General features: G+C 38.1%; 1 protein-coding gene and 1 long non-coding RNA gene across 15 annotated transcripts in view; both read right to left on the reverse strand.

Moving 5' to 3' along the window:
• The window catches only part of PPP4R1 (protein phosphatase 4 regulatory subunit 1), a 73,036-nt gene that overhangs the window by 12,854 nt on the left and 34,013 nt on the right, over positions 1-26,169 (reverse strand). For 10 of the 14 annotated variants that reach the window (XM_028837972.2, XM_077975253.1, XM_077975252.1 and 7 more), the window contains 8 exons: positions 25,751-25,858; positions 25,555-25,620; positions 24,422-24,580; positions 18,405-18,532; positions 11,185-11,711; positions 4,412-4,584; positions 3,017-3,112; positions 512-697 (listed from right to left, as the gene is read on the reverse strand). In XM_028837972.2, the coding sequence (XP_028693805.1) occupies positions 512-697; positions 3,017-3,112; positions 4,412-4,584; positions 11,185-11,711; positions 18,405-18,532; positions 24,422-24,580; positions 25,555-25,620; positions 25,751-25,858 (1,443 nt within the window). The remainder of the gene's footprint in view (positions 1-511; positions 698-3,016; positions 3,113-4,411; positions 4,585-11,184; positions 11,712-18,404; positions 18,533-24,421; positions 24,581-25,554; positions 25,621-25,750; positions 25,859-26,169) is intronic. The other 4 variants (XM_077975255.1, XM_077975256.1, XM_077975251.1 and 1 more) reach the window with 1 other exon arrangement.
• On the reverse strand, positions 6,927-10,260 carry LOC144336501 (uncharacterized). Its single transcript, XR_013408358.1, has 3 exons — positions 9,958-10,260; positions 7,670-9,169; positions 6,927-6,971 (listed from the first exon to the last, which is right to left on the reverse strand). It is a non-coding gene; the product is annotated as an uncharacterized LOC144336501 (long non-coding RNA).

Here is a 26,169-nt window from a genome sequence, read left to right on the forward strand (position 1 = left end):
GGGGGTGGTGTGTGGGGACGAGGAGAGAGCAAGAACCACAGAACTTCTCCTGTCTGTACTGCAATGCTCAAGGCACGCGGGGCCCAGAACTTCACACTCGCTAGTAATACTACAGTTCTACTACAGTTTAAACAAATATTTTGAGCTCTAGTGTGAAAAATCAAATAAGCATTTATAATACTATTTCTAGGTGAAAAATTAAATCCTATATTCTCAACAATTAATTTACAGATAAACTCTAGATAATAACACATTTTAAGTTAGGAATGTAGGCATGGTGAATGTGCTAACAATTTCTAATGCTTTAGATAAAAATGAAGCCGCCAAATTGTGGGACTCTGACAGTGCAAAAAGAACATGCTCTGTTATTACTCTTAAGCTCTTCCATACATAATTTCCTATAACACTAAGAACATGCTAGAACACGAACAGAAATTCTTTAGGTTATGAAAAGGAAAGCACTGTGCCTTCCACGTGCACGTTCAGCTAATTCTTTAACTGCTTTACTCACCTGCATGTCTGAGGCCAGTGTCTCATACGTCTCTCTCAGGCAGTGCCAATTCTGTCTTCCGAGTGTCAAGGCCACACCGGGGAGGCTGTATGCACAGTGCTTAGCAATTTCCGTGTCAACCGTCTGTGCACGAGAAGGGTCAGTCATAGATAAATACTGATCTAACAACGCCTGAGGTACAACATCCTAATGGAGAAAGAGAAACCACAGTGACTGAGCAGTTGAGATGCATTTTGAGCAGTTTAGACATAAATTGGGCAAAATTATTTTTAAATATATAGATTTTAACATAGCATCTCAAATAGTTGAGAAATACCAATGTCAAATTTTCAGGTATCTAACAACTAAGAGATACAAAAAACATGCTAAGGGAAACATATATGAACAAATAAAAGCAAAAGCAACTCTAGGAGAATAATGAGTAACATCTCAGTTCAAAGGAAAATTAGAATTAATTACTAAATTAAAAAGATGTATTAAAATAACACCAGCACCTTTAAATGTAGGCAGAGATGACAAAGTTTGTTATAACCCAGCAAATGCAGAATAACAGGTGCTCTGCATGATTTGCAACATGTTCATTAAAAAAGCAAAAATCAGCCAGGCACAGTGGCTCACACCTGTAATTCCGGCACTTTGAGAAGCCAAGGAGGGTGGATCACTTGAGCCCAGCCTGGGCAACATGGTGAAACCCTGTCTCTACAAAAAATTTAAAAAATCAGCCAGGTATGGTGGCTCACACCTGTAGTTCCAGCTACTCGGGAAGCTGAGGTGGGACGATCACTTGAGCCCAGGGAAGTGGAAGCTGCAGTGAGCCGTGAGAGCTCCACTGTACTCCAGCCTGGGCCATAGAGTGAGACTGTCTCAAAACAAAAATAAAAACTTGTCTTCTTTAGATGAAAATTTAAGCAATTATTCACACAAAATTGAAGTGCACATGTCTAATTATTTGCATATATGTGAGGAAAAGAAGAACATATTTGCAATCTTGCTTAGGTGCGTATAATATAGCTGTGGAAGGATATAAAAGAAAGGTAAAAATGGTTGTATCTCAGGAAGCAAAATGGACAAGTGGAGAAGAAAAACTGAGATGGGAATGTCAATAAATGCCTGTTAAGTATCTTGAATTTTGAGCTACATAAACTACCCATATACACAGAATGAAAATGGAAATAAACTCATTAAAATGAGATTTGAAATACTGAAAATGTCTATAAGTGGGGAAAAGCATGTTTCAAAACACTATTGTTTTGAATACTGATTTCATTTTTAATAAATAAAAATTGGCTACATGTGGTGGTGCACATCTGTAGTCCCAGCTAGCAGGGGGGCTGAGGCAGAAGGGTCGATTGCTTGAGCCCAGGAGTTCGAGGCTGCAATGAGCTGTGATCTCGCCACTGCACTCCAGCCTGGGTGACAGAGCTGAGATCCCATCTCTAACAACAACAACAACAAAATAAATACACCATTTGATCTGGGAAATCTACTTCTAACAATAATCATATAGTCCTAAGGCCAGGCGCGGTGGCTCATGCCTGTAATCGCAGCACTTTAGGAGGCCAAGGTGGGTGGATCACTTGAGGTCAGGAGTTCGTGACCAGCCTGGCCAACATGGCGAAACACTGTCTCTACTAAAAATACAAAAAAACTAGCTGGGCCTGGTGGCTCGCAACTGTAGTCCCAGCTGCTTGGGAGGCTGAGGCAGGAGAACTGTTTGAACTCAGGAGGCGGAGGTTGCAGTAAGCTGAGATGGTGCCACTGCACTCTAGCCTGGGTGACAAGAGTGAGACTCCATCTCTAATAATAATAATAATAAAGTCCTAGAAGCAAACAACACATCTAGACAGTCACAGTGAATGTAGCACTTCTTACAGCATCAAAGTGAAACTACAAGTAGCATCTCCCACAGAGCCTTCTTACAATGGAGACCACAGGTGTGGCATGTACACTGGGCTGTGCTGCTGTGAAGGTGAGGGAGTCCTAGTGTGTTTACAGGAGAGATCACCAGGTCAGATTCTTAGAAAAGAGCAAGGCAAGGCATAGCTATCACATTCCAATGATTCCGTGAGCACAGTTTTCCTGCAGCTTGTTACTGACGGCACTTCAAAATTTTCATATTTTTTCATATTTTCATCTCTGAAATCGAGCTGTATTTTATAATTATTGGCAATGTGAACAAGAGGAAATACCTAGGTAGGATGGGATGACCACAGTTGTCTTGAATGATAAAAAGGGGCACATGTGTATGTTTATGTGCCCATGAAAATACACGAAGGAAGATAATGAGGTGTGTGACTGTGGTCACTCTGAATGAAGAATGGGATCACAGAGGTAGGAAAGCGAAGATTTGTGCTTACACGTTCCTCTCTCTACTATTTCAATTTCCTTATAGAAAATATGACACACTAGTCATAATTTTTAGAACACTCATCATAAAGAAGGGGCAAATTAGGTCAGAAATGGGCTCTAAAAGAGGAATTAGGAACACATTTTTTGGTCACTTACTTGTACTTTAGTTCTCCTTTCCTCATCAGGGCTAAAACTGCTATTGTTGCTCAAGTCTGAATCGTTGTGAATATAGTGAAGAGTGGAGTCCATATTCTGTCAGGAAAAAATAACTACTTAAAGAGCTGTCCCGGCTGCACATCTTCATTTAAGCTATCTTACACTAAGTTACTTACCTACAAGACTGCCAAAAGTAATAAACACACACATGCCTCACGTTTTTAAAAGCTTATAGCCATACCTAAGAACTTTCCCTACTTTAAACCTAACTTGCTGAATAGCTTGTCAAATGTGTGAAAAACAACTCCAGAAAAAATGAGAGTAATTAAAAACAATATTTGAAAGTAATTTTGAAATGGTCCGAACAGCTCAAATTAGCTTATTTATGAAATAGTACTGAGAGGATTCTTTTGATCCATTGTTTTAGAGACCATGGAGTGTCATATGCAGTTTTTCTTCTATTTCTATTCTTGGCTGTTAATATCTATTTTCACAAATTATGTATATGTTAACAGCCAAAAACAGTAACAACAACAACAACATAAACACCTTCTAAGATGCAGATATATTAATACTATTCAAATCTCCAATAAATAGTCAGGGTTTCAATCCAAAGCAGTGGTATCATACAGACTTCTAACTATACCACATGCCATCTAACAGGAATCAAAACAGAAATGCACTAAAGCTCTAAGAACCCTCTTGCCGTCCCCAGTGTGTGCAGGTACTCTTTCCTGAGCTTCTCATTCAAGCCACTATGATCTGTGACCATGCGATTCTGGCAATCGGTGGTGCATTCCTTCTCCCCATTTATATAAATAATGGCTAAGTAGCACTGACACCAAATAATGCTGGCTTGATGGAGATGCAGCAGGAAATTAGGGAAGGATCACAGAGAACAGCTATAAGTACAAAGTGAAGATGATGCTAGGATCAGTACCCACCCTCACACTCCAGAGTCCAGATAATGTCACTGGCCCTCCGCAACATGGCCTCAAGTCCCGATCTTCTGCTCAGAATACTGTGTTGCTCGCTGCAGTGAAATGGTCCGATCAGAAACAAAGCACCTCTCCAAAAAGAAAAGGGAAGAGTTAATTATTCTTGATAAAGGGCTTTGTTTCCAGTAAGACTATTTCACTGCAGTGAGCTACATTAACATTGAGTCTACTAAATGGTCATATAGACAGAAGTGGGATTTACTTTTCCAGGCATTTCATATGACACTGATGTCACGAGGACAGGATGTGATGAAAACAATTACTTTATGCAAAAGGAAGAGCTAAAAAATCAGCAACAAACAGAACATACAAACTAAAAGTGATCAGCTACAACTATTCCCCAACGAAAGACTTCTGATTCAAACTACTCTCACTTGGTAAATACTGAGTTTGTTACCTCAACAGCATCGCTGATTAAAGGCACAGAATCTTCTTGATTTATTTTACAATTTGGTAGCTCATTTATACCCAGTTCATCTTGCAAATCACTTCTCTTTTCTACACTGATGGTCTCTTCATGTACATCCAGGCTGGAAGCTCGCAGTGCAGCGGACAGCACTTCCACTTGTGCTACAGGCAAAATAAGGAAACGGACAAAGTGAGAACCACAATTGCAATATCCTTACAAGGCTGTTCTCCATTTGCATTGTACGTTATCAATAAAATGTATACTTTTTTGACACTGCAATCAAAAAGCTGGAAAAAAATTTCTACTGTGGTAAATCATTAGTCCTTCAAGAGAAAAAGTAGAAAACTAATATGCTTTCATGAGATTAAAAATGTTTATCTGCTACTGTACATTATTCTGCGTTAGTATGAAAAGAGAAATGCTATCTAGTTGCTGGAGCTGCCTCCAGCTTATTAAAAGGAGTCAATTTCAGTAGAAGTTAACTATGTTTTGGTAGTGCATGAATCAAACTGACAAGTCTTACTTACTAAGCTATTTTAGCAGAAGAGCAGTCACACAAACCCTGCCAACATAAAACAATGGTAATTACAAAGATTCTTGTCACAGTTAATTTAAACATCTCATATCTTATTACTGCTTATTTCTCTCTAATTCTTTTTGAAAATGAGAATTGTATCTTCTCCAAAACACAACAATCCCAAATGAGCACTGTCTTGCTTACAGCAAACCAAAAGGACAACTTACCAGGCAGGGGTTCAAAAATCTGGCAACTAGCATTGCCTACGTTTTGGGTTGCACCTTACTTACAAAGGTGATTCGAAATTAAGATAAGGCATTCTTCCTGCTCCCCAGATAAATCAGAAATTTAGCAAAAAATATTGCTTAGCATTTATTCCAAGTAACAATCCACTTCGATGTTCAAAATATGAACATTTTAAACAAAACAATCAGTAACTTTTATTAAGATAATCTATTAAGATGCAGCATTTATAAAATTTCTCATCTAAGTATATTAAGTGTCTGACAATAGACATGCAAGAAACATACAGGATGAGGTTCTAGTCCATTAGGTCATTACTTGCTAACTTAAGAAAACTGAACGTGTTCACTCACAAAAAGTTGCGGTGGAATATTTTCATTATCTTCAGAATTTCGGCTGCAATTTTCACCAACCCTTTTAATCACTTCAGCCACTCCCTCTTGGGATCACTCCCAAGCCAAACCAAAACAGTACTCAAAAACAGATTGTACAAGAGAGAAACGTTAAAACGTTTTGTCCCATATAAAGTGCATGGTGTGTCGGTGTGTGCGTGTATCATCCCCCATCCATTCTGTTCACTGGAAAGTGCAGGCACACCCTGTTTTATTGCACTTTGTAGATACTACACTTTTCCTTTTTTTTTTCTTTAAAGAGGTGAGGTCCCACTATTTTGCCCAGGTTGGAGTTACCTGCAGAAAGCTATTCACAAGGCATGATCATAGCTCACTGAAGCACTGAACCCCTGGGCTCAAGCAATCTTTCAGCCTCGGCCTCCTGAGTGGTTGGGACTACAGGCACACTCCACCATGCCGGGCTTGATACTGTACTTTTTATAAACTGAAGGTCTGTGGCAAGCTTACATTTAGCAAGTTTATCAGTGCTATTTTTCCAACAGCATGTGTTTACTCTGTGCCTCTGTACTGCATGTTGTTAATTCTTGTACTATGTCCATCTTTTTCATTATTGTTATATCTGATATAACAGATATATATATGGTGATCTGTGATCAGTGATCTTTGATATTACTATTGTAATTGTTTCGGGAGGTGCTAACTAGCTGTACAAGACAGACAAGACAGCAAACTTAAATGATAAATGTGTGTGTTCTTACAGCTCTACCGACTTTGTCTACCCATCTCTCTCCCTATCCCTATCCCCTGAGACTCAACAATATTAAAATTGGGCCAATTAATAAATAACCCAACAGTAGCCCCTAAGAGTTCAAGTGAAAGGAAGAGTAACACATCTCTCACTTTAAATCCAAAGCTAGAAATGATTAAGCTTAGTGAGGAAGGCATGTCAAAAGCCAAGAAAGCCCAAAAGCTAGGCCACTTGCATCAGTTAGCCAATTTATAAACGCAGACGGAAAAGTTCTTGAAGGACATTAAAAGTGCTACTCCACACACACGAAGAAGAAGGAACAACAACTTCATTGCTGATATGCAGAAAGTTTGAGTGGTCTGGAAAGAAATCAAATCAGCCACAATGTTCTCTTAAGCCAAAATCTAATTCAGAGCAAGGCCCTAACTGGCTTCAATTCTGTAAAGGCTGAGAGAGTTTAGGAAGCTGAGAAGAAAAGCTGAAAGTTAGCAGAGGTTGCTTCATGAAGTTCAAGGAATGGAGCCATCTCCATAACACAGAAGTGCAAGGTGAAGCAGCCAGTGCTTAGGTAAAGCTGCAGCAAGTTATTCAGAAGATCTAGCTAAAATTTCTTAAGCCACTAAGGTAGCTACACCAAACAACAGATTTTTTTTTTTTTTTTTTTTTTTTTGAGATGGGAGTCTTGCTCTGTCACCCAGGCTGGAGTACAGTGGTACAATCTTGGCTTACTGCCACCCCTGCCTCCTGGGTTCAAGCAATTCTCCTGCCTCAGCCTCCCTAGTAGCTGGAATTACAGGCATGCACCACCATGCCCAGCTAATTTTTGTATTTTTCGTAGAGACAGGGTTTCACCATATTGGCCAGGCTGGTCTTGAACTCCTAATCTCAGATGATCCACTCACCTCGGCCTCCCAAAGTTTTGGGATTACAGGCATAAGCCACCGCGCCCGGCCCAGATTTTCAACACAGATAAAACAGTCTTCTATTGGAAGAAAATGCCATCTAGAACTTTCCTAGCTAAAGAGAAGTCAATGCCTGGCTTCAAAGCTCCAAAGGCCAAGGTGACTCTTGTTAGGGACTAATGTGGCTGGTGACTTTAAGTTAAAACCAGGCCAGGAGTGGTGGCTCATACCTGTAATCCCAGCACTTTCGGGAGGCTGAGGTGGGTGGATTACCTGAGGTCAAGAGTGCGAGACCAGCCTGGGCAGCTTGGTGAAACCCCATCATACAAAAAAAAAAAAAAATTAGCCAGGCATGGTGGTGCGTGCCTGTAGTCCCAGCTACTTGGGAGGCTGAGGGAGGAGAATTGCTTGAACCTGGGGGACAGAGGTTACAGTGAGTTGAGATTGCATCACTGCACTCCAGCCTGGGTGACGGAGTGAGGCGCTGTCAAAAAAAAAAAAAAAAGCTAAAACCAATGCTCATTTACTATTCCAAAAATCCTGGGGCCCTTAAGAATTAAGCTCAATCTACTCTGCCTGTGCCCTGTCACTGGAAAAGTAAAGCCTGGATGAGAGCAGATCTGTTTACAGCAAGGTTTGCCGAGTATTTTAAGCCGACTGTTGAGACCTACAGCTTAGAAAAATATTCCTTTCAAATGATTACAGCTCACTGACAATACACCTGGTCACCCAAGAACTCTGATAGAGGCGTACAAGGAGACAATGTTGTTTTCATGCCTGCTATCACAAAGCCCATTCTGCAGCCCAAAGATCAACAGGTAATTTCAACTTTCAAGTCTTATTATTTCAGGAATACATTCTGTAAAGTTATAGCGCCATAAATAGTGATTTCTCTGATGGATCTGGACAAAGTAAACTGTAAACCTTCTGGAAAGGATTCACCACCCCAGATGCCATTAGGAACATTCACGATTCATGGGAGGAGGTCAAAATATCAACATAAAAGGAGTATGGAAGAAGGTAATTTCAACCCTTATAAATGACTTTGAAGGGTTCAAGACTTCAGTGGAGGAAGTAACTGTAGATAGGGTAAAAATAGCAAGAGAACTAAAATTAGGAGTGGAGCTTGAAAATGTGACTGAAATGCTACAATCTCATAATCAAACGTTTTTTGTTGTTTTAATTTTTAGAGACAGAGTCTTCTTATGTTGTCCAGGCTGGAGTACAGTGGCTACTTATAGGCACAATCATAACCACTACAGCCTTGAACTCCTGGTCTCAAGCAATTCTCCTGTCCTCAGCTGGGATCACAGGCACATGGTCACTATATCCGGCTCTCCTGACCAAACTTGAACAAATGCCTCTTAGGATGAGCAAAGAAAGTGGTTTCTCAAGATGGAATCTCCTCCTAGTGATGATGCTGTGAACATTGTTGAAATGACAACGAAAGATTTAGAGTATTACATAAACCTACTGATAAAAGAGTGGTGGTGTTCGAGAAGACTGAGTCTAATTTTTACAGAAGATGTCTCCTGCAGGTAATATGCCAACAAACACCATTGCTAGCTACGGATAACTCTTTCACGAAAGGAAGAGTCCACTGACATAGTAAGCTTCCATGCTGTTTTATTTTCAGAAATTGCCACAGCCACCCCAGCCTTCAGCAATCACTGCCCTGACCAGTCAGCAGCCATCAACATTGAAGCAAGACTCTCCACCAGCAATGAGACTACAACTTGTGTAAGGCTCAGATGATCATCAGCATTTTTTAGTAATTTTTCAATGAAGGTGTGTACATTTTTTTTTTTTTTTTAGACAAAATGCTATCACACGCTTACTACAGTATAGTATAAACACAACTTTTATAAAATTCTGAGACCGGGTCTTACTCTGTCACCCAGGCTGGAATGTAGTAGTGCGATCATAGCTACTGAAATCTTAAAACTCCTAGGCTCAATTCTCCCACCTCAGCCTTTCGAGTGGCTGGGACTACAGGTGTGTGCAACCATGCCCAGCTACTATTCAAAATCTTTTTAGAGATGAGGGTCTTGCTATGTTGCCCAAACTGGTCTCCAACTCTTGGCCTTAAGCTGCCCTTCTGCCTCGGCCTCCCAGATAGCTGGGATTACAGCTATTACAGTGAAAGCCACTGCACTTGACTGTAAACATAACTCTTTATGCACTGAGAAACCACAAAATTTGTATGACTCTACTGCAATATTTGCTTTTTTGCAGTGGTTTGGAACTGAACCAGCAATATCTCCAAGGTATGCCTGTTATTTCTATTGAACTCTCTCAACTGCAGCTAGTAAATTTACAGTACAAAGAGTATTAGATATCTTCTGAAACACAAAGTCATATCAAGAAACTTATATGCATGTACATGTAAATCTTTTTAAAAAGCAACCTATGCATATTTCTTTTCACTTATTTACTGAAAGAAAAATTTAGAGCAATTCTTTCAATATTTCAATTAATATTTAAGTGACTAGTCTATGTCAGAGAACTAGCAGGTACTATAATACAATGAGAGCTCCCAGAACCGGCTTAAGGACAACTGGTAATATTTTTTTCATATATGGTTTAAGAAAAATAAAATAAGTTGAGTATGGTGGTTCACACCTGTAATCCCAGCATGTTGGGAGGCCAAGGCAGGCGGACTGCCTGAGGTCAGGAGTTCAAGACCAGCCTGGCCAACATGGTGAAACCAGTCTCTACTAAAAATACAAAAATTAGCTGGGCGTGGTGGCACCACCTGTAGTCCCAGCTACTTGGGAGGCTGAGGCCGGAGAATCACTTGCACCCGGGAGGCAGTGGACGCAGTGAGCCGATGGCACTACTACACTACAGCCTGGCGACAGAGTGAGACTGTGTCTCAAAAAAAAAAAAAAAGAAAAAAAAGTAGCTGGGTGCAGTGGCACGTGCCTGTAATCCCAGCTACTCAGGAAGCTGAGGCAGGAGAACTGCTTGCACCCAGGAGGTGGAGGTTATTGTGAGCCAAGATTGAGTGCCACTGAACTCCAGCCTGGGCGATAGAGCAAGACTCCATAGCAAAAAAAAAAAAAAAAAAAAATCGGAGTCACTGAAGTTCGATAAACTTTAATAAACTTAAGTTGGTAAATAATAAAATTTAAACAGGTAAAAGCTGTAAAGACATTAAACACTCATCAAGTGTTGACTATGCCTGCTATGAACATTCTATAGTCTCTTCCTCCCCCACCCCCGAGACGGAGTCTTGCTGTCGCCCAGGCTGCAGTGCAGTGGCGCAATGAACATTCTACAGTCTTTCCATAAAAGAATGACTGCGTCTACTGCTATCTTATAAAAAGGTAGTGAGTCTCTGTGCAAAATAGTTAAGGCAGAGCCCAAACTTTAAAACTGTAAAGCACTGTTTGAGTGACTGAAAATTTCAGAGAGTGATTTATCAACAAATAAAATTACAGTAAGGAATGCAATGATGAGCCTATTGTAAATAAAAAATTTCCTGAAAATCAGATTAATTGTATTTATCAAGAGAATTTAGAAATACATGATAATGATGGTCATACTACCTTTTTCTTTTTTTAAATAGACAGGATCTTACTTTGTTGCCCAGGCTGGAGAACTATCAGAGCATGATCCTTTGACACCATTTGAACTCATGAGGTCGAGGCTGCACAATTACAGTTCAGTGCAGCCTCAACCTCCTAAGCTCAAACACTCTCCCACCTCAGTTTCCCAAGTTGCTAGGATTACAGGCATGTGCCACCATGCCTGGCTAATTTTTCATTTTTTGTAGAGATGGGGTCTTACTATGTTGCCCAGTCTGGTCTCGACCTCCTGTTCTCAAGTGATTCTCCTGCCTCAACCTCTCAACGTGCTGGTGTTACAGGTATGAGTCACTTTGCCCCGTCCATAATACATCATTAAATGGCAATTTTTTCTGAAATGAAATGTTTAAGATAGACACTAATATTTTTAATCAATTTCAGAATAAAGAACTTGACTGACTTCCATACCTTTAACATCTGGATCATCAATGTGGGGCTCTAGATTTTCTATCATTTCTTCCAGTTCCTTTCTGGTGGCCATGGTGATGTTTGGAGAACTGGGCACAGGGCCTTCAGATGCTTCCTCTGGTCCCTCTGGGCTGGGTTTTCCCCCAGAGTTCTGTTCAAGCTCTATGTCTAGATCTATTTCAGGAAGAGGAGTCCTCCAGAAATGGAAGGAGTTATACAATTCCTGATCTAAGAGAGCTGAATCTTGTGAACTGGTGTCAACCTCTGGTCGCAACATAGATTTGTAGTTACCAGGTTTTTTATCATTCTCATTACTAGCTGCTTCCTGGTGAGATTCTGAGGACAAAGTACAAAGTAAAGAGCTGTCCAGTGGAACACTAATTTCACCTAGAGGCTTCCCGGATGCCTCAGCAGCATGGTCTTCCAACGTGTTTTCCAGTATGACACTGGAATTACTAACACTGAGATCTGAAGGAGTATCCTCTGGCCTGACTTGTATATCCTCTGGGGCTTCTTGATCTCTGGTCCTTTTATTGTTTTATTTGGTGAAAAAAAAAAACAAGATGAAAGGATAATTACTTTAAAAAAAACTGATGAAAGATATTACATATAGCATTTAGACAAGTTAAACATTAAAAATTATGGATTATCTGCACAAATTGAGTTTATGTATATTATTTATAATGCTTCTTTCTCCATCAGCTGTTCTGTGTTCAAAGATGTAAATACCTGTTAAGTGTAAGTCTAGATAGTCAAGCAATGTGTATTAGTTAGAGAAGGTAACATTTAAGAATCCTGGGATTCTATAATACCATGCTAACTTCAATAATAAATAACTAAAGTAGTGGAAACAGAAATTCGTAAAATCATTTTAAGATACATAACAATATTTAAATTATTTTATTTTTAGGATTACTTGTATTGCCTCTCTACTCCAATGACATATTGAAAAGCTGAGACCTAAAGCCTATTTGCTTACATTACACAAGGAAAATTAAAAAAAAAAATTTAATATAGTAGTAGGAAAGATACTTATTTGCTATCTCACAAAATATATTAAAATCTGCTTGAATGTAAATATTATTTCCGTTTCTTCTAAAATACTCCTCTCTACTCCCCAAGGTTTTCCTAAAATGAGGTCATAACTTAATTGATAAGGACAGAGGGTACAAATTCATTAAAGCCCACTGATTACTGCCATCTATGATCTAAACTACGACTGTAAGTGTTATTACTTGATTCAATTTAATTTAACAAGCATTTACTGAGCACCTACTAAGAGCCAGGAAATGAAATCAGTATTGAGGATTCAAATGTGAATGAGATGTAGCTCTTGCTCTTGAGATTACAATTAGAGGCAAACAGAAAAAGTGAACATATATCAGCAAATTGCTGCTAGACAGGGCGGTAAGCACAGATGCATGCACACTGAACACAGGAGGAGATGGGAGTGAAGATTAAAAGGCCTTCAAGAAAATGACATGAGTTGTGCTCAGAAGAACCAATACATGTTTATGGGGCTAAGGGGAAGAAAAAAGCATCCAAAGGAGAAACAGTACATGCAAAGGCCGGAGTGGCACACAAGGTGCGACGCATTCAGGAATCAGCAATGAGGAAATGATCGATGACAAGGATGAAAGATATCACAGGAAACACTGTATTCCAGACCAGCAGACCTCCGGAGTTCATCCTGGACCACAGGAAATCATGTAGAAGTTAAGGAAACTGTTGATAGATCTGTTGTTTTAGAAAGACCATTCTGGAGGAAGTGTAGAAAATGAGAGATAAGACAGGTGGCAGGAATTACAGATGCGCAGGTGAAAAGTGATGATGTTCTGATGGAGGTAGTATCTTCAGGAGTACAGAACAACACATTCAAACAGCAGCAAAAACCAACAGGACTTTTCCACTTATTGCATGCTGCAGGTAACAAATAACAGTTTCACAAGAAAGCTAACGGGTTCAGGTTGAGATAGGCTGAGTTAGCTATCCATGTTGGGTTCTAGGTGGTGATATCTATGAGAAAGAGGTAAAGACTGAGACAGAGGTGGAGGTCATCAACTCAGATGTGTGGGGCTGACACATGTGGAGGCAGCAAATATTAATAAAGAATAACACAACAATTGCACAGAATAACAAAGAGTGAAGGCATTCTCCCTGTATAAAAGCATAACGAGCGTATTTTTAGGCTGAGGAAAACAGGTTAAAAGAGATGAAGGAACTGGAGACGCAGAGATTGATGGAATAACTGATAAAGCAATGTCTTTCTGAGAAGAGGAAAGAATATGGGCTTCAAAAACACAGAGGAACAGATTAAACAGGTGAGGAGACATTGCTTCCAAAAAAACATGAAAGGGAAATAAGGATGGCTGAATATGTAAGTAAATTCGTAAGATGAATACAGAAAAAAGCATCTGTGTGCCTTTAAATACACATAAAAAAGATGCTTAACGGGAGAATTAAAAGGACTGTGCAAAAGGAGGGTGATGTTAATACCTATGTGGGCTCCCAGTTCAACAGTCACCATCTACATTCTCATGAAATTACGAAGTTCCCTCTCATCATAATGCTGTTTTAAAAACCATATTTTCACCAACAGGTGATTATTTTTTAAAATACTGATGAACAAAAACATATTTGTTAAGTCATCTGAAAACATAACACATTGTGACTGCATTTTAAATTCTGGTATTTTTCTTCTATTCTTGTAACTACAATATATATAGTATGCATATATAATACAATTATTTACAAGTGTGAGGAAACCAGACTTTAAGTTCTTACTCTCACACTGGCACTACATTAATATAAAACTCTGAGCCTTTTAATGACTTCTAGGATTCCTCACTTATTCCTTATTCATAAAAATGAGGAGTTGACCTAGATAACCTGTAAGATGGTTTTCTCTCTCCCAAAGGAGCTCCTGAAACTAGTGCTATTATGTAAAATAAATGTGTCTTCTATATGTCTATGAATTACGTATTTCCCATTTTGTCCATTATTAAAAAATACATAATTTTCCCTTTTGTTATAAAGAACATTAGTGGGCCAACTGGTAAAATTCAATAAAGGCTACAGATTAGCTAACAGTATTGTATCAATGTTAATTTCCTAATTTTGGTAACTGGACTACAGTTACATATTAACATCTGTGTTTTAAGGAAATACATACTATTTTAAAAAGGTAAAAAGAATATCATGTCTAAAACGTATTCTCATAGAGTTCAGAAAAAAGAATAAAGCAAATATGGTAAAACAGTATTTGGAAAATCTAGATGGATATATGAAATTCTTTGTGATATTCTTGCAAAATTTCTGAAATCATTCAAACTAAAATTTTAAATTTATAATAAGATACTGTTCAGAAACGGGGAAGAGAAGAGCAAATGGATAAAACTTGTAAGACCTCATATGTACTATCTAATAAATATAATGAACTTCTGTTTTTGTTTATTCTTTTTTTAAGAGACAGGGTCTCACTCTGTAGCCCAGGCTGGTGTAAAGTGGTATGATCATAGCTCACTGCAGCCTCAAACTCCTGGGCTAAAGCGATCCTCCTGCCTCAGCCTCCCAAAGTGATGGAATTACAGGGGCTTGAAGTTCCTTGATCACTATCTCACCTTGGTGTTAAAATTAAATTTTAATATTCTCAGCTGCAAAAATGAACGGAGAATGACTGGTCAAATAACTGTTTGTCTGATAAATGTAAACTTGTTAGTTTGTCCAAAGTTAAAACTCTTAGAATGAAACTAGAAGACGAAGTTTTCCCTAGTACAGTATTAAATTCTGGATAGAACTATAGCATGCATGGCTTCAAAAATGTCAAAAGCATAAATTCTCTAAATTCGAATTTTTCCTGGTAAAGTATAATAGTCAATGCAAAATCAAGCTGTCCAATGCTAAAATTCTGATATTCCTAATTGTCAGACTTTGAAAAGCTATTGTGCAAGACAAATTTTTTTTGAAAACTGAAGCCCTTTGTGACTCTGTATAATGAGAATTACCCTGTCTCCTAAGAGACGTAGGTATCAAGAGCACCAGAGGACAGTCCAGAAACTACCTACTTAAGGAGGAATCTAAGTGTCTTTTTGTGCCTACATAAGTTTGCAATTAATATCCTCAGAGTTCCTTACTAGAGACTATGGGCCTAGAAAATTAATTACAGGTATTTCAAGGAGAAAATGACTTGCAGAACATCTGGCTAAAGAGGCATTGTATCCTGAGATAAAAGCAAACACACTCCAGGATACACCTTCCAAGTACTGTGAATTAATTCAACGAAGTTTTAGCATTCATGAAATATTTCCAAATTTGTGCTAAGATTTTTTTTTTCATATAGTTAGCATTAAGCTAAACTGGAAAACCCCAGCAAAAGTGGTTTAGTTACTTCAGATTTTTGAGGTCAAATCCATATTTTCCTAGAATAATTCATTCAGGACTAATATGTGCACCAAAGGGCAAGTCCCAGCAGAGACAATGGGAGGAGCTGGATGCCACAATGCATGGCCGGGAGGCTACTGATGATAGATGCCAATATGTAGCCAAAAGGATAGGATTAAAATAGTGCTCACAGCGCTACTGATGCGAAGACAAAAGCTCTGTACTTCCTGGACAAGTCAGTGAGTCTAAGACAGGACTTTGTTAAACGAGGGTATGGATGGAACAAGAAGCTTCCCAGACAGCAGCAAGTATAAAAACAGGGAGAATTAAGAGAACATGGTGCATTCAGAAAACAATGTGATAAGGAATGCTTATTTTACATACTTTCAAAATGCAGATTTGAGTATTTCAACTCTATTTCTGTGAAGCAGGCTTTATCAGCACTTTCTTTTTTTTTTTTTTTTTTTTTTTGAGACGGAGTCTCGCTCTGTCACCCAGGCTGGAGTGCAGTGGCCGGATCTCAGCTCACTGCAAGCTCCGCCTCCTGGGTTTACGCCATTCTCCTGCCTCAGCCTCCCGAGTAGCTGGGACTACAGGCGCCCACCACCTCGCCCGGCTAGTTTTTTGTATTTTTTAGTAGAGACGGAGTTTCACCGGGTTAGCCAGGATGGTCTCGATCTCCTGACCTCGTGATCCGCCCGTCTCGGCCTCCCAAAGTGCTGGGATTACACGCTTGAACCACCGCGCCCGGCCTATCAGCACTTTCAAAGAAGCATTAATAGCCTGATCCAGGGTGAGTGAAAGATCTGATGTGTAAGTCAGATGTTTGGAATCAATACATGCTTCAAACAGTAATGAAGTGATAGTAAACATTTCTAGGGTCAGATGAAACACTATACAATAAACAGTGGTGGAAATATGTTGCCAAAAACTTTCTTACTTTGTAAGACATTTGTTTGAAAAACCTGAATCTAAGAAACTGAGAGAACTTTGAGGACAGGAACTAAGTTCTATCTTTCCACTTAAAGTTTCTGGTTCATAGTAGGTGCTCAGTTAACTTTTGCATAATCAATCAATCAATCTTAACACCACAACAGTTTAAGACAGCTTAAGACAAATGCCAGTGTGCTATCTAAGGGAGGGCAAACAAACTAATGGTTCTGAGATTTAATAATATACAGTACTACTTCTTTATAAAGATAGAATGTCAAAATGTGCAAAAGCTTTTACAATGTAAAAGCTTTTACATAACTCCTTCCTTAGCCAGGAATGCTCTCTTCCCCCCACCATATCATTAACGTAATTTAATAAGCTCTAATAATATTACTGAAGATCAGCAATACAAGTAGTATTGCCTGGACATTAAGACATACCTTATTACAATGGAAGAAGAATCAAGAAATTAAACTACCTTTAAATAGCTCTTGCAATAATGCTACACACCGGTAGACAGCAAACATGGCCTTGATAGGCACACTGTTTAGGTCAGTGAAGTTTTACTGGAACACAGCCAAGCTTGTCCATTTATGTAATGTCTATGGCTGCTTATACACTGCAAAGGCCGAGTAAGTAGTTGTGAAAGAGAAGAAAGTTTACCAACTCGTCCTATATAATTCTCTGTAAATTTATAGTTTGACTTACTAGACCCATTTCAGATTTTAAAACAAAAGTTATGTAACAGTCTTCAGTATACACAAGTAATTTGTTTAAGTATGCTGATTTCAAAAATGAAAAATAGATAACATTCCCCACCCACCATCATCACTTTTGTCAAACTCCTTGCAGCACCTGTTTTCAAAAAAAACTGACAGACTTTGCTTGCTAGGAAGACAGGTTTGAGTGATTTTCTTCCTTTACAAAAAACAGTACCTCAGGTTTGTTTGGCTATTCAGCAGGACAGTAGGAGAACGGGCAAAAAGGTAAAACAAGGCAGCAGAGAAGAAAGAAGAACTGCCAAATCAAAACACCAAGAAAGCAAATAGCACAGTATCAAGACCTACAGAAGAAAATGTCCATTAGCATCATGACAAGGGAGGGAAAAGACACTACGGTAACTCAAGCATTATAGCAGGGACTGTTTCAAAAACTTGTACAAGTGCATAACTGTAAAAGTTTGTGTACATTTCCCACATACTAATAAGTTAGGCTTGAATTAATTTTTCCCCTAAATATATATTATAATAAATTCTAAAAATTTAAATTTAATAGAAAATTTTTGATGCAAAAACATTTAAAAATAAAAATCCCAGTTGACTCTTTAAGCTTTATTTAAAACTCTGGTTTCCCTATGAGACTGATATACTTAAAACTGATATACTGGCTAATAAATATACTAAATTGGTGTTAATCATTCCAATGCTTTCTCCTTAAACTGACAGATTACAATCACCATTGACAGAGAATCCAAGATGCACAACTAAATTATTTGACAGAAAAGGACAATAAAACCTATTCCTAAATTAAGTTTTACTCCTTAAAAACCAAAAAACAAAATATTACACAGTGTATAACAATTACCCTGTATATTGTAGATATCAATGAATGACTGACTAGGTAAATAATGTATTAAATAAACGTTTTTTTAAAAAGTCATAATCTATCATTTAGTTTCCTATGTGCCAGGCAACTACCTAATTGTGTTACATGCATCTACTCATTCGATATGTAACCAAAGAGATACTTAACAAACAAATGCAGTTAAAAAAAAGCTCTATAAAAATATTCACCAATTTTTATACTCAAGAGAAACAGCAAACTATCAAAAAATAACATTTGTTGCAGAATAGTGGAAATAATGTTTAAAAGCAGTACAATTAGAAAACAAAGTTTTAAAATTATACCTATTTTTGTTTTCTACTGACATCTCTTCTGAACTTTTGCTTTCTTCTTTAAAACACTGGCCCGAGCTAGATGGATTAGCAAAAGTAGATATGAAAGGCCCCAGAGACTGAAAAGCTGCTTGGCGAACCTAGGAAGAGAAAAAGGACAATTTAATAAAGGAATCGTTTTTAAAAAGAATTATACACACACACACATTATATATATTTAATAATCTACTTTCAAATGCCAAAGTATGTTTAGGATAATAATAAAGCTTTTCTAAAGGAAGCCCAAATTCAGAACTTTAGCTAGGATTGAAAAATTCTTACAAGCTATTTTCTCTGGCTGGGCGCAGTGGCTCATGCCTGTAATCCCAGCACTTTGGGAGGCCGAGCTGGGCAGATCGCTTGAGTCCAGCAGTTTGAGACCAGCCTGGGCAACATGGCGAAATCCAGTCTCTACAAAAAATACCAAAGTTAGCAGGGCATGGTGGCGCATGTCTGTGGTCCCAGCTACTCGGCAGGGCCTGAGGTGGAAGAAGCAGGTGAACCCGTGAGGCTACGTCTGTAGTGGGCCGTGATCACACCACTGCACTCCAGCCTGGGTGACAGAGCAAGACTGTCTAAAAAAAGCCCCCAAACACCACACACATCAAACAAACAAACAAATCCCTATTGGTTCTTTTTTACTTTCAATTATTTTTATCCTCTCTTGAATGTCTGAACCATGATAATCTAAGAGATACTATAAAACATTTGCATAGAACAAAACTAAAGAAAGTCCTGCTGTGTTCTCAAGAACAAAAAGAATAAGGAAAACCAAGAGTGCCACAAAGAACATAAAAATCAATAAAGTCAACAAAATGTGATAAATATATTTAATGTTTTCAGGTAGGAAAGACTTTAATTTGTTCACTACAAGGAAGCAAGACAGATGTACCAGAAATATAATGTTAACTTAAAATATATGTCACAAAGATCTCGAAGCATAAACTATTGTTCTCGATGACTGTCTCATTTGGGGGTGATAAAAAAGTTATAGAATTTCACTTCATGTCATATTTTTGAAAATGAGAGGTTTTTATGGAAGGAAGGATGGATGGACACAATCAGACAAAGGCAACAACAATGGGAAAACTGGTATGTTACTAAAACCTTGACTTTGCCACACACCAATTTCCCTGAAGTTTAGCATTCCTTTTCCTTTGAGGCAGGTCTCGCTCTGTTGTAGAGGCTGGAAAACAATGGTGCTGCCATGGCTCACTGCAGCCTCAAAATCCTTGGCTTAAGTGATCCTCCAACCTCAGCCTCATGAATAGTTGGGGCCTATAGGCATGTGCCACTACATCCAGTTAGTTTTTTTTTTTTTTCTTGCAGAGACAGGGTCTTGCTATGCTGCCCAGACTGGTCTTGAACTCCTAGCCTCAAGCAATCCTCCCACCTCTGCCTCCCAAAGTGTTAGGATCATAGGTGTGAGTCACTGCTCCTGGCTAGCATTCCTTTTCTTAAAAAAAAAAAAAAAAAAGCATAATACCTTTCTCAAGTTTAAGATAATTATATAGTAAGCATGATTTTTACAAAAGCAAATAAATGTAAAGCATATCTATTATTAGTATTTACTTACTCTTGGAGAAGCATATATAAGAAATGACTCAATTGGTTTTTTAAAAAGGCTAGAATTATATACATGAGAGAGAAAAGAATAGCTCATATGTGTGTAAACTAAGGGTTTTTCTCCTCTTCGTAAGTCACCAAATATTACTTCCATAAAAGGATAAAAGGTCACTTCTAACACTGTATGCATGAATTTAATCTTCTTTGAATATTGTTAAATCTCTGAGCTTGTTCCCAATAAAGGACATAGCTTAATTTATCTAAATCATTAGTTTACCTTGTTGTTAGATTAGAATGAAAAAAGTTTAATGTGGAGGACAAATACACCTTAGAGTGTCTAGTAAGAGTTAATTAAATCCTACTATTAATCTACCTCCTTGATTTCACAAAAACAGAAACTGGAATCCAAATAAAATGACTTCTTCAATGTTACCCTATAGTTACAATGAAATCAGGACTAAAGTCCAATTTTAACTCTCCAACACACCCCACTGCCTGTAATTAATTTTCCAACACTATAAAAATATTTCTACTTTGAGCTATTCCTCAAAATAAACTGACTTTAAGCTACTGCTTTTACTACTTTCAATGACTTTAAGAAAAAAACAACTAATGATTTTAAACAAAGGTTCTGGAAACCACTAAAAAACCTGTAAGTCACTCAAAGAATAAATATTAAAGAATTTCAGAAATAAAATTAACTTTTAATCCAATTTTAACTTTTGAGAAGAGATAATACAGTAGATTATAACCTTCCCCAAATGGCTTAACATTGTTCAGACAAAAGACTATCTTGTCTTTTTTTTGCAACTAAATAGGCATAGTTTTTACGCGCGCATATGCGTGTGTGTGTGTGTGTGTGTGTGTGTGTGTGTGTGTGTGTAAAATAGGCATAAGATACATATTTTTCTCAGACAGGTGCAGCATATAGAGTCTGCCCTCTGTATCCACAGGTTCTGTGGGTTCAACTAATTGCACATTGAAAACATAGTTAGATCCATGATGGTTGTGTCTGTACGGAACAAGTACAGACTTTTTCCTTGTCATTATTCCCTAAATAATACAGAATAACAATTACTTACATAGCATTTATGCTGTATTAGATATAAGTAATCTAGAGATGATTTAAAGTGTACAGGAGGATGTGCATAGGTTACATGCAAATACTATGCCATTTTATATCAGAGACTTCTGAGTATCCTCAGATTTTGGTATCCACAAGTGGTCCTGGAACCAATCCTCCATGGATACCAAGGAACAGCTGTACATCTCTAAAATGACTGACACATCCATATTCTCAAATTAATAGGAACTACTGCATGTTACCAATCCAAACAATGACCAAATACATAGCTTCACCAAGAAAACTTTAAGTAAGCTATGCTAATCTTTTCTAACAAGCCGATACAGGATATGACAAAAACATTAACATAATATCAAGGCTTAAGAGTCTTGCCCTCTACGTCAATTTTGTTTTGGGAATGAATATGCAAAGGTCCTGAGACTGATCTCTGCCATGACTGTGTGAGGTGCTCAGCTGACCCACTTCCTGGTGAAGTGAAAATTATAAAACAATAATTCAAAGCCCCTGGAAATGACCCTAGGAGCAAGCAGCAAATGAAGGGATATCAATTCCAGAAAACTGACAAAATGTCGTACACATCCTAAAAAAGCTGAGACTCTTTTTTTTTTTTCTTTTTTGAGACAGAGTCTCGCTCTGCCGCCCAGGCTGGAGTGCAGGGGCGCGATCTTGGCTCACTGCAAGCTCCGCCTCTCTGGTTTACGCCATTCTCCTGTCTCAGCCTCCAGAGTAGCTGGGACTACAGTTGCCCGCCACCACGCCCGGCTAATTTTTTGTATTTTTAGTAGAGACGGGGTTTCACCGTGTTAGCCAGGATGGTCTCCATCTCCTGACCTCGTGATCCACCCTCCTCAGCCTCCCAAAGTGCTGGGATTACAGGCGTGAGCCACCGCGCCCGGCCGACCATTTCCTCCTTATACTACCTCCAGTGAGGTGAGGTGTGAGACTGCAGTGTGCTGTAGCCAAGCACACTGGGGTCTGCTCTCCCGCAGCTCCTGGGCACAGGCTGCTTTGCTCCAGCTACCTGATGCTGAGGCCCAGTCCTGAGTGACAGCAGCTGAGGGGTGAGGCTCCTTTGGGTGTGGCACACTGAAAAGGCTGGGGCCCCAAAAGCCACTGGTCCAGCTCACAGGGTGGTGAGTCCTCACCAGGAGAAAGAAGCCAATGGAACCTCAGGCTGCTGCCCTTCCATACCCACCAAGCCCCTGTCATACCAGCGTGACTGTGGGCAGACCCAAAGCTGTACCTCCTAGAATGGGGAAACAGTCTTCACCCAAGCATTCCAGCCAGTCACTAAACAAGCAAATAATGGTAACAAGCCCCATGGGGGAGCAAGGACAACCAGTATCAACGTTACTACACATATTATCTAAAACGTTCAACTCTCAACAAAACATTACAAGGCAGGCAAAAAAAAAAAAAAAAAAAAAAATTCCATACATTAGGGGGATAAAAGAGACAGGCAACAGAAACTGATTGTGAGAGCAATCAGATTTCAGACTTAAAAAAAGACTTCAAAGTAGCTATTATAAACATGTTCAGAGAACCAAAGGAAATGATGATTACAGAAGTAATGGGAGGTATGGGGACAGTGCTGCATCAACTAGAGTATAACATCAATAAAGAGAAATTATAAAAAAGAACCAGATGGAAATTCTACAGCTGAAAAGTGCAATGACTAAAATAAAGTCAATACATGAGCTCAACAGTAGATCTGACCTGGCAGAACAAAGAATTGATCTACTGAAGATAGATCAATAGAGATTATGCAAGCCAAAGAATAGAGAGGAGAAAAAATGAGGAAAAATGAAAAGGGCCTCAAAGAAATGTAGGCCACCGTTAAGCACATTAACATATATACAATAGGAATATTACAGGGAGAGAAGAGAAAGAAAAATATTTGAAGAAATGTTGGCTCAAAATTTTTCAAATGTATAGAAAAACGTACCTTACATAACTAGGAAGTTCAATCAACTCAACTCCAAGTAGTATAAACTAAAAGAGCTGCACATACGGATACATCACAGTAAAAATTCTGAAAGTCAAAGGCAAGGAGAAAAATCCAGAAAGCAACAAGAGAAAAATGACACATCCCTTACAAGGGAACCCCAATATGATTAACAGCTGACTTCTCAGCAGAAACAGAAGAGGTCAGAGGCAGTGGCATAACACACCCAATCTCACGTTAAGCAAAGCTGTCTTTCAAAATCAAAGGTGAAATAAAGACATTCAAAGATAAATGAAAACAGTTGTTTGCAGAACTACATTAACAAGAAATTCTAAAATTAAGTTTTTCAGGTTGAAAGCCATTTACCCCAGATGATACTTCAAAGAAGGAAGGAAGACCTCTAATCCATAACCTAACCTTCCGCCTAAAGAAGCAAACTAAAAGCAAGCAGAAGTGAGAATAAAGATTAAAATGGAAATTAATGAATAATAGAAAAATAGAGAAAACCAATGAAACCAAAAGTTGGTTCTTTAAAAAGCTCAACAAAACGGACAAACCTTTAGCAGACTGGCCAAGAAACAGAGACAAGACTCCAATTACTCAAATAGGAAATGAAAGAAGAGGCATTACTACTGACATTACAGAAATTAAAAGATGATAAAGGAATCCTACGTATAATCATATACCAACAAAATTAAGTAACTGAGATGAAATGTACAAAATTCCTAGAAAGATACAAACTATGAAAACTGACTCAAGAAAAAAACACCCAACAGACCTATAACAAGTGAAGAGATTGAATTAGGAATTTTAAAACTATCGGCAAAGAAAAGCCCAGGCCCAGACGGCTTCACCACTGAACTCAACCAAACATTTAAGGAATAATCAATACCAATTCTCCAAAAACTCTCCTCAAAAATAGTAGAAGAGGGAACATTTCCTAACACATTTTATAAGACCATTATCACTCTGACAAAACCAGACAAAGGCACCATAAGAAAACTACAGACTAATATCTCTCATGATAAGGACACAAAAATCCTCAACCAAATACTGACAAACTGAATCCAGCAACATATAAAAAGAGTTATACACTATGACCAAGTGGGACTTACTCCAAAGACGCAAGTGGTTTACCATCTAAAAATTAATTAACATAATACAACATGCCAATTAAATAAAAATCAACAGGACTTAAAGTTGTAAACAAACTTTTGTCCTGTTACAAAAAAACATAAAAACTGTTAATATAGGAGTCTTTCTACTGTCTATTCCTAAAAGTATAAAAAATAATATATCTTAAATTATAAGTTATTTCTTATGAGGTCAAAATTATGTTTGCTTTAAAACGGACACAAATGTATTATTTTATAAAAGTGATAATCAAAACCCTACCCAACGTGAAGGATCACTGATCAAATTAATAAAAAGTGCTGATAATTTGGTCCGTCGGATTTCTTGACATGTTGCACATGAAACTGCCATGAAGCATTCAGCACAAGCCTTTCGGACTCCCCATACATTATCAGAACAAAGCTGGAAAAATCTGGGCAGCTATGTGAAAAGGAAAGAGTTTTGTTAGTTGGATAAAGATAGCAGATTTCATTAGTTACTTCGTTTTCATTTTCTGCTTTGTTTTTTTTGTCTGTTTGTTTGTTTTGAGACAGAGTCTCACTCTTTTGCCCAGGCTGGAGTGAGGTGGTGAGATCTCGGCTCACTGCAAACTCCGCCTCCCGGGTTTAAGCGATTCTCCTGCCTCAGCCTCCCAAGTAGCTGGGATTACAGGCGTGTGCCACCACGCCCAGCTAATTTTTGTATTTTTAGTAGAAATGAGGTTTCGCCATGTTGGCCAGGCTGTTCACGAACTCCTGACCTCAGGTGATCCACCCACTTTGGCCTCCCAAAGTGCTAGGATTACAGGTGTGAGCCACCACGCCTGGCCTCAGTATTTTAAATACTGGATTGTCTTAAAAAGTAGGATCTATTCGTATTTATACTCAACAATTTTCAATAAATCACATCTAATTTATAACTCAACTGGCTATGCAAAAGCACTCTCAACAATCATAGCTTAATGTTATACAAGCGCTTGCCCCTGAACTTAATTATTTTGCATAAGAGATGGCTTCAGAAACTCTTTAGGTATGGTGCCTTATACATCAAGTATATGCATCTTGTGTACTACTTGAAACTAACTTGCTATACATTTAATATGCCATCAACATTCTTGAGGGTTGCAATAAAATTAAAGATTCAATTGAACAAGAATTGATTTGCTTAACAGAAATGGAAGAGGTAAAAACAGATCAATGGTTCTGAAACATATCTATATTTTTAATAAATATCAAAAATATAATTCAAATGCCCAGATTACAGATATTTAAACTCCTAAATTCAAAGTTATTATCTTTCTGGTTTATATTCATGGAATTGTGTTAATAAAACTTTGGAGTAAATGTGTGCATTTCAAACTTTATGTACTACTTTGTAACATACACTGTTTACTCCTTTGTATCTGCAATGCTTACCAACATTTCTTCAGTAGCTTGCTGGCCAACTACACTGCAAATATCTCCAAAATTGGCAGCACAGACCTGACAACAAAAGCATCATTGACATTTCAAAATATTACACATAGGCTTCTTCTAAGATAATCTTTTAAATGTCATGTATCAGTACATTAACCACTAGCACTATGTTTTTAAACAGAAGAAAAAAAAATACCTTTCGAACGTGAAACATTCTGCAATCGCAGCACATCTCACAAAACCTAGGGAGGATAAGACGCTCTGTAATGTCCTTCCCAACCATGGGAGCCATTTTGCACATTATCTAAAATAAGTAAGAACAAACACACAACTGAAAATATCAAGTAAGGCTCTTTCGGTTAAATTTAAAAACTTAATAAAAGTATATAATTTAAGGAAACAAAATATGATATGGCATCATTATACTATATACATCACAGAAAATATTCATAGCCAATTATTAATTTCATCTTATCTAAGCAGGAAACAAAGACAGATATTAACCACAATCAATAAAAACAACCAATAAATACTTCATGCCCAGTAAACCCACGGAAAATCCTAACAATTTCATTTTTGTCCAGTTTCCATCTTATTACTACTTCATCATTTTGC

Source organism: Macaca mulatta, chromosome 18, assembly GCF_049350105.2.
Source record: "Macaca mulatta isolate MMU2019108-1 chromosome 18, T2T-MMU8v2.0, whole genome shotgun sequence".
NCBI lineage: Eukaryota > Metazoa > Chordata > Mammalia > Primates > Cercopithecidae > Macaca > Macaca mulatta.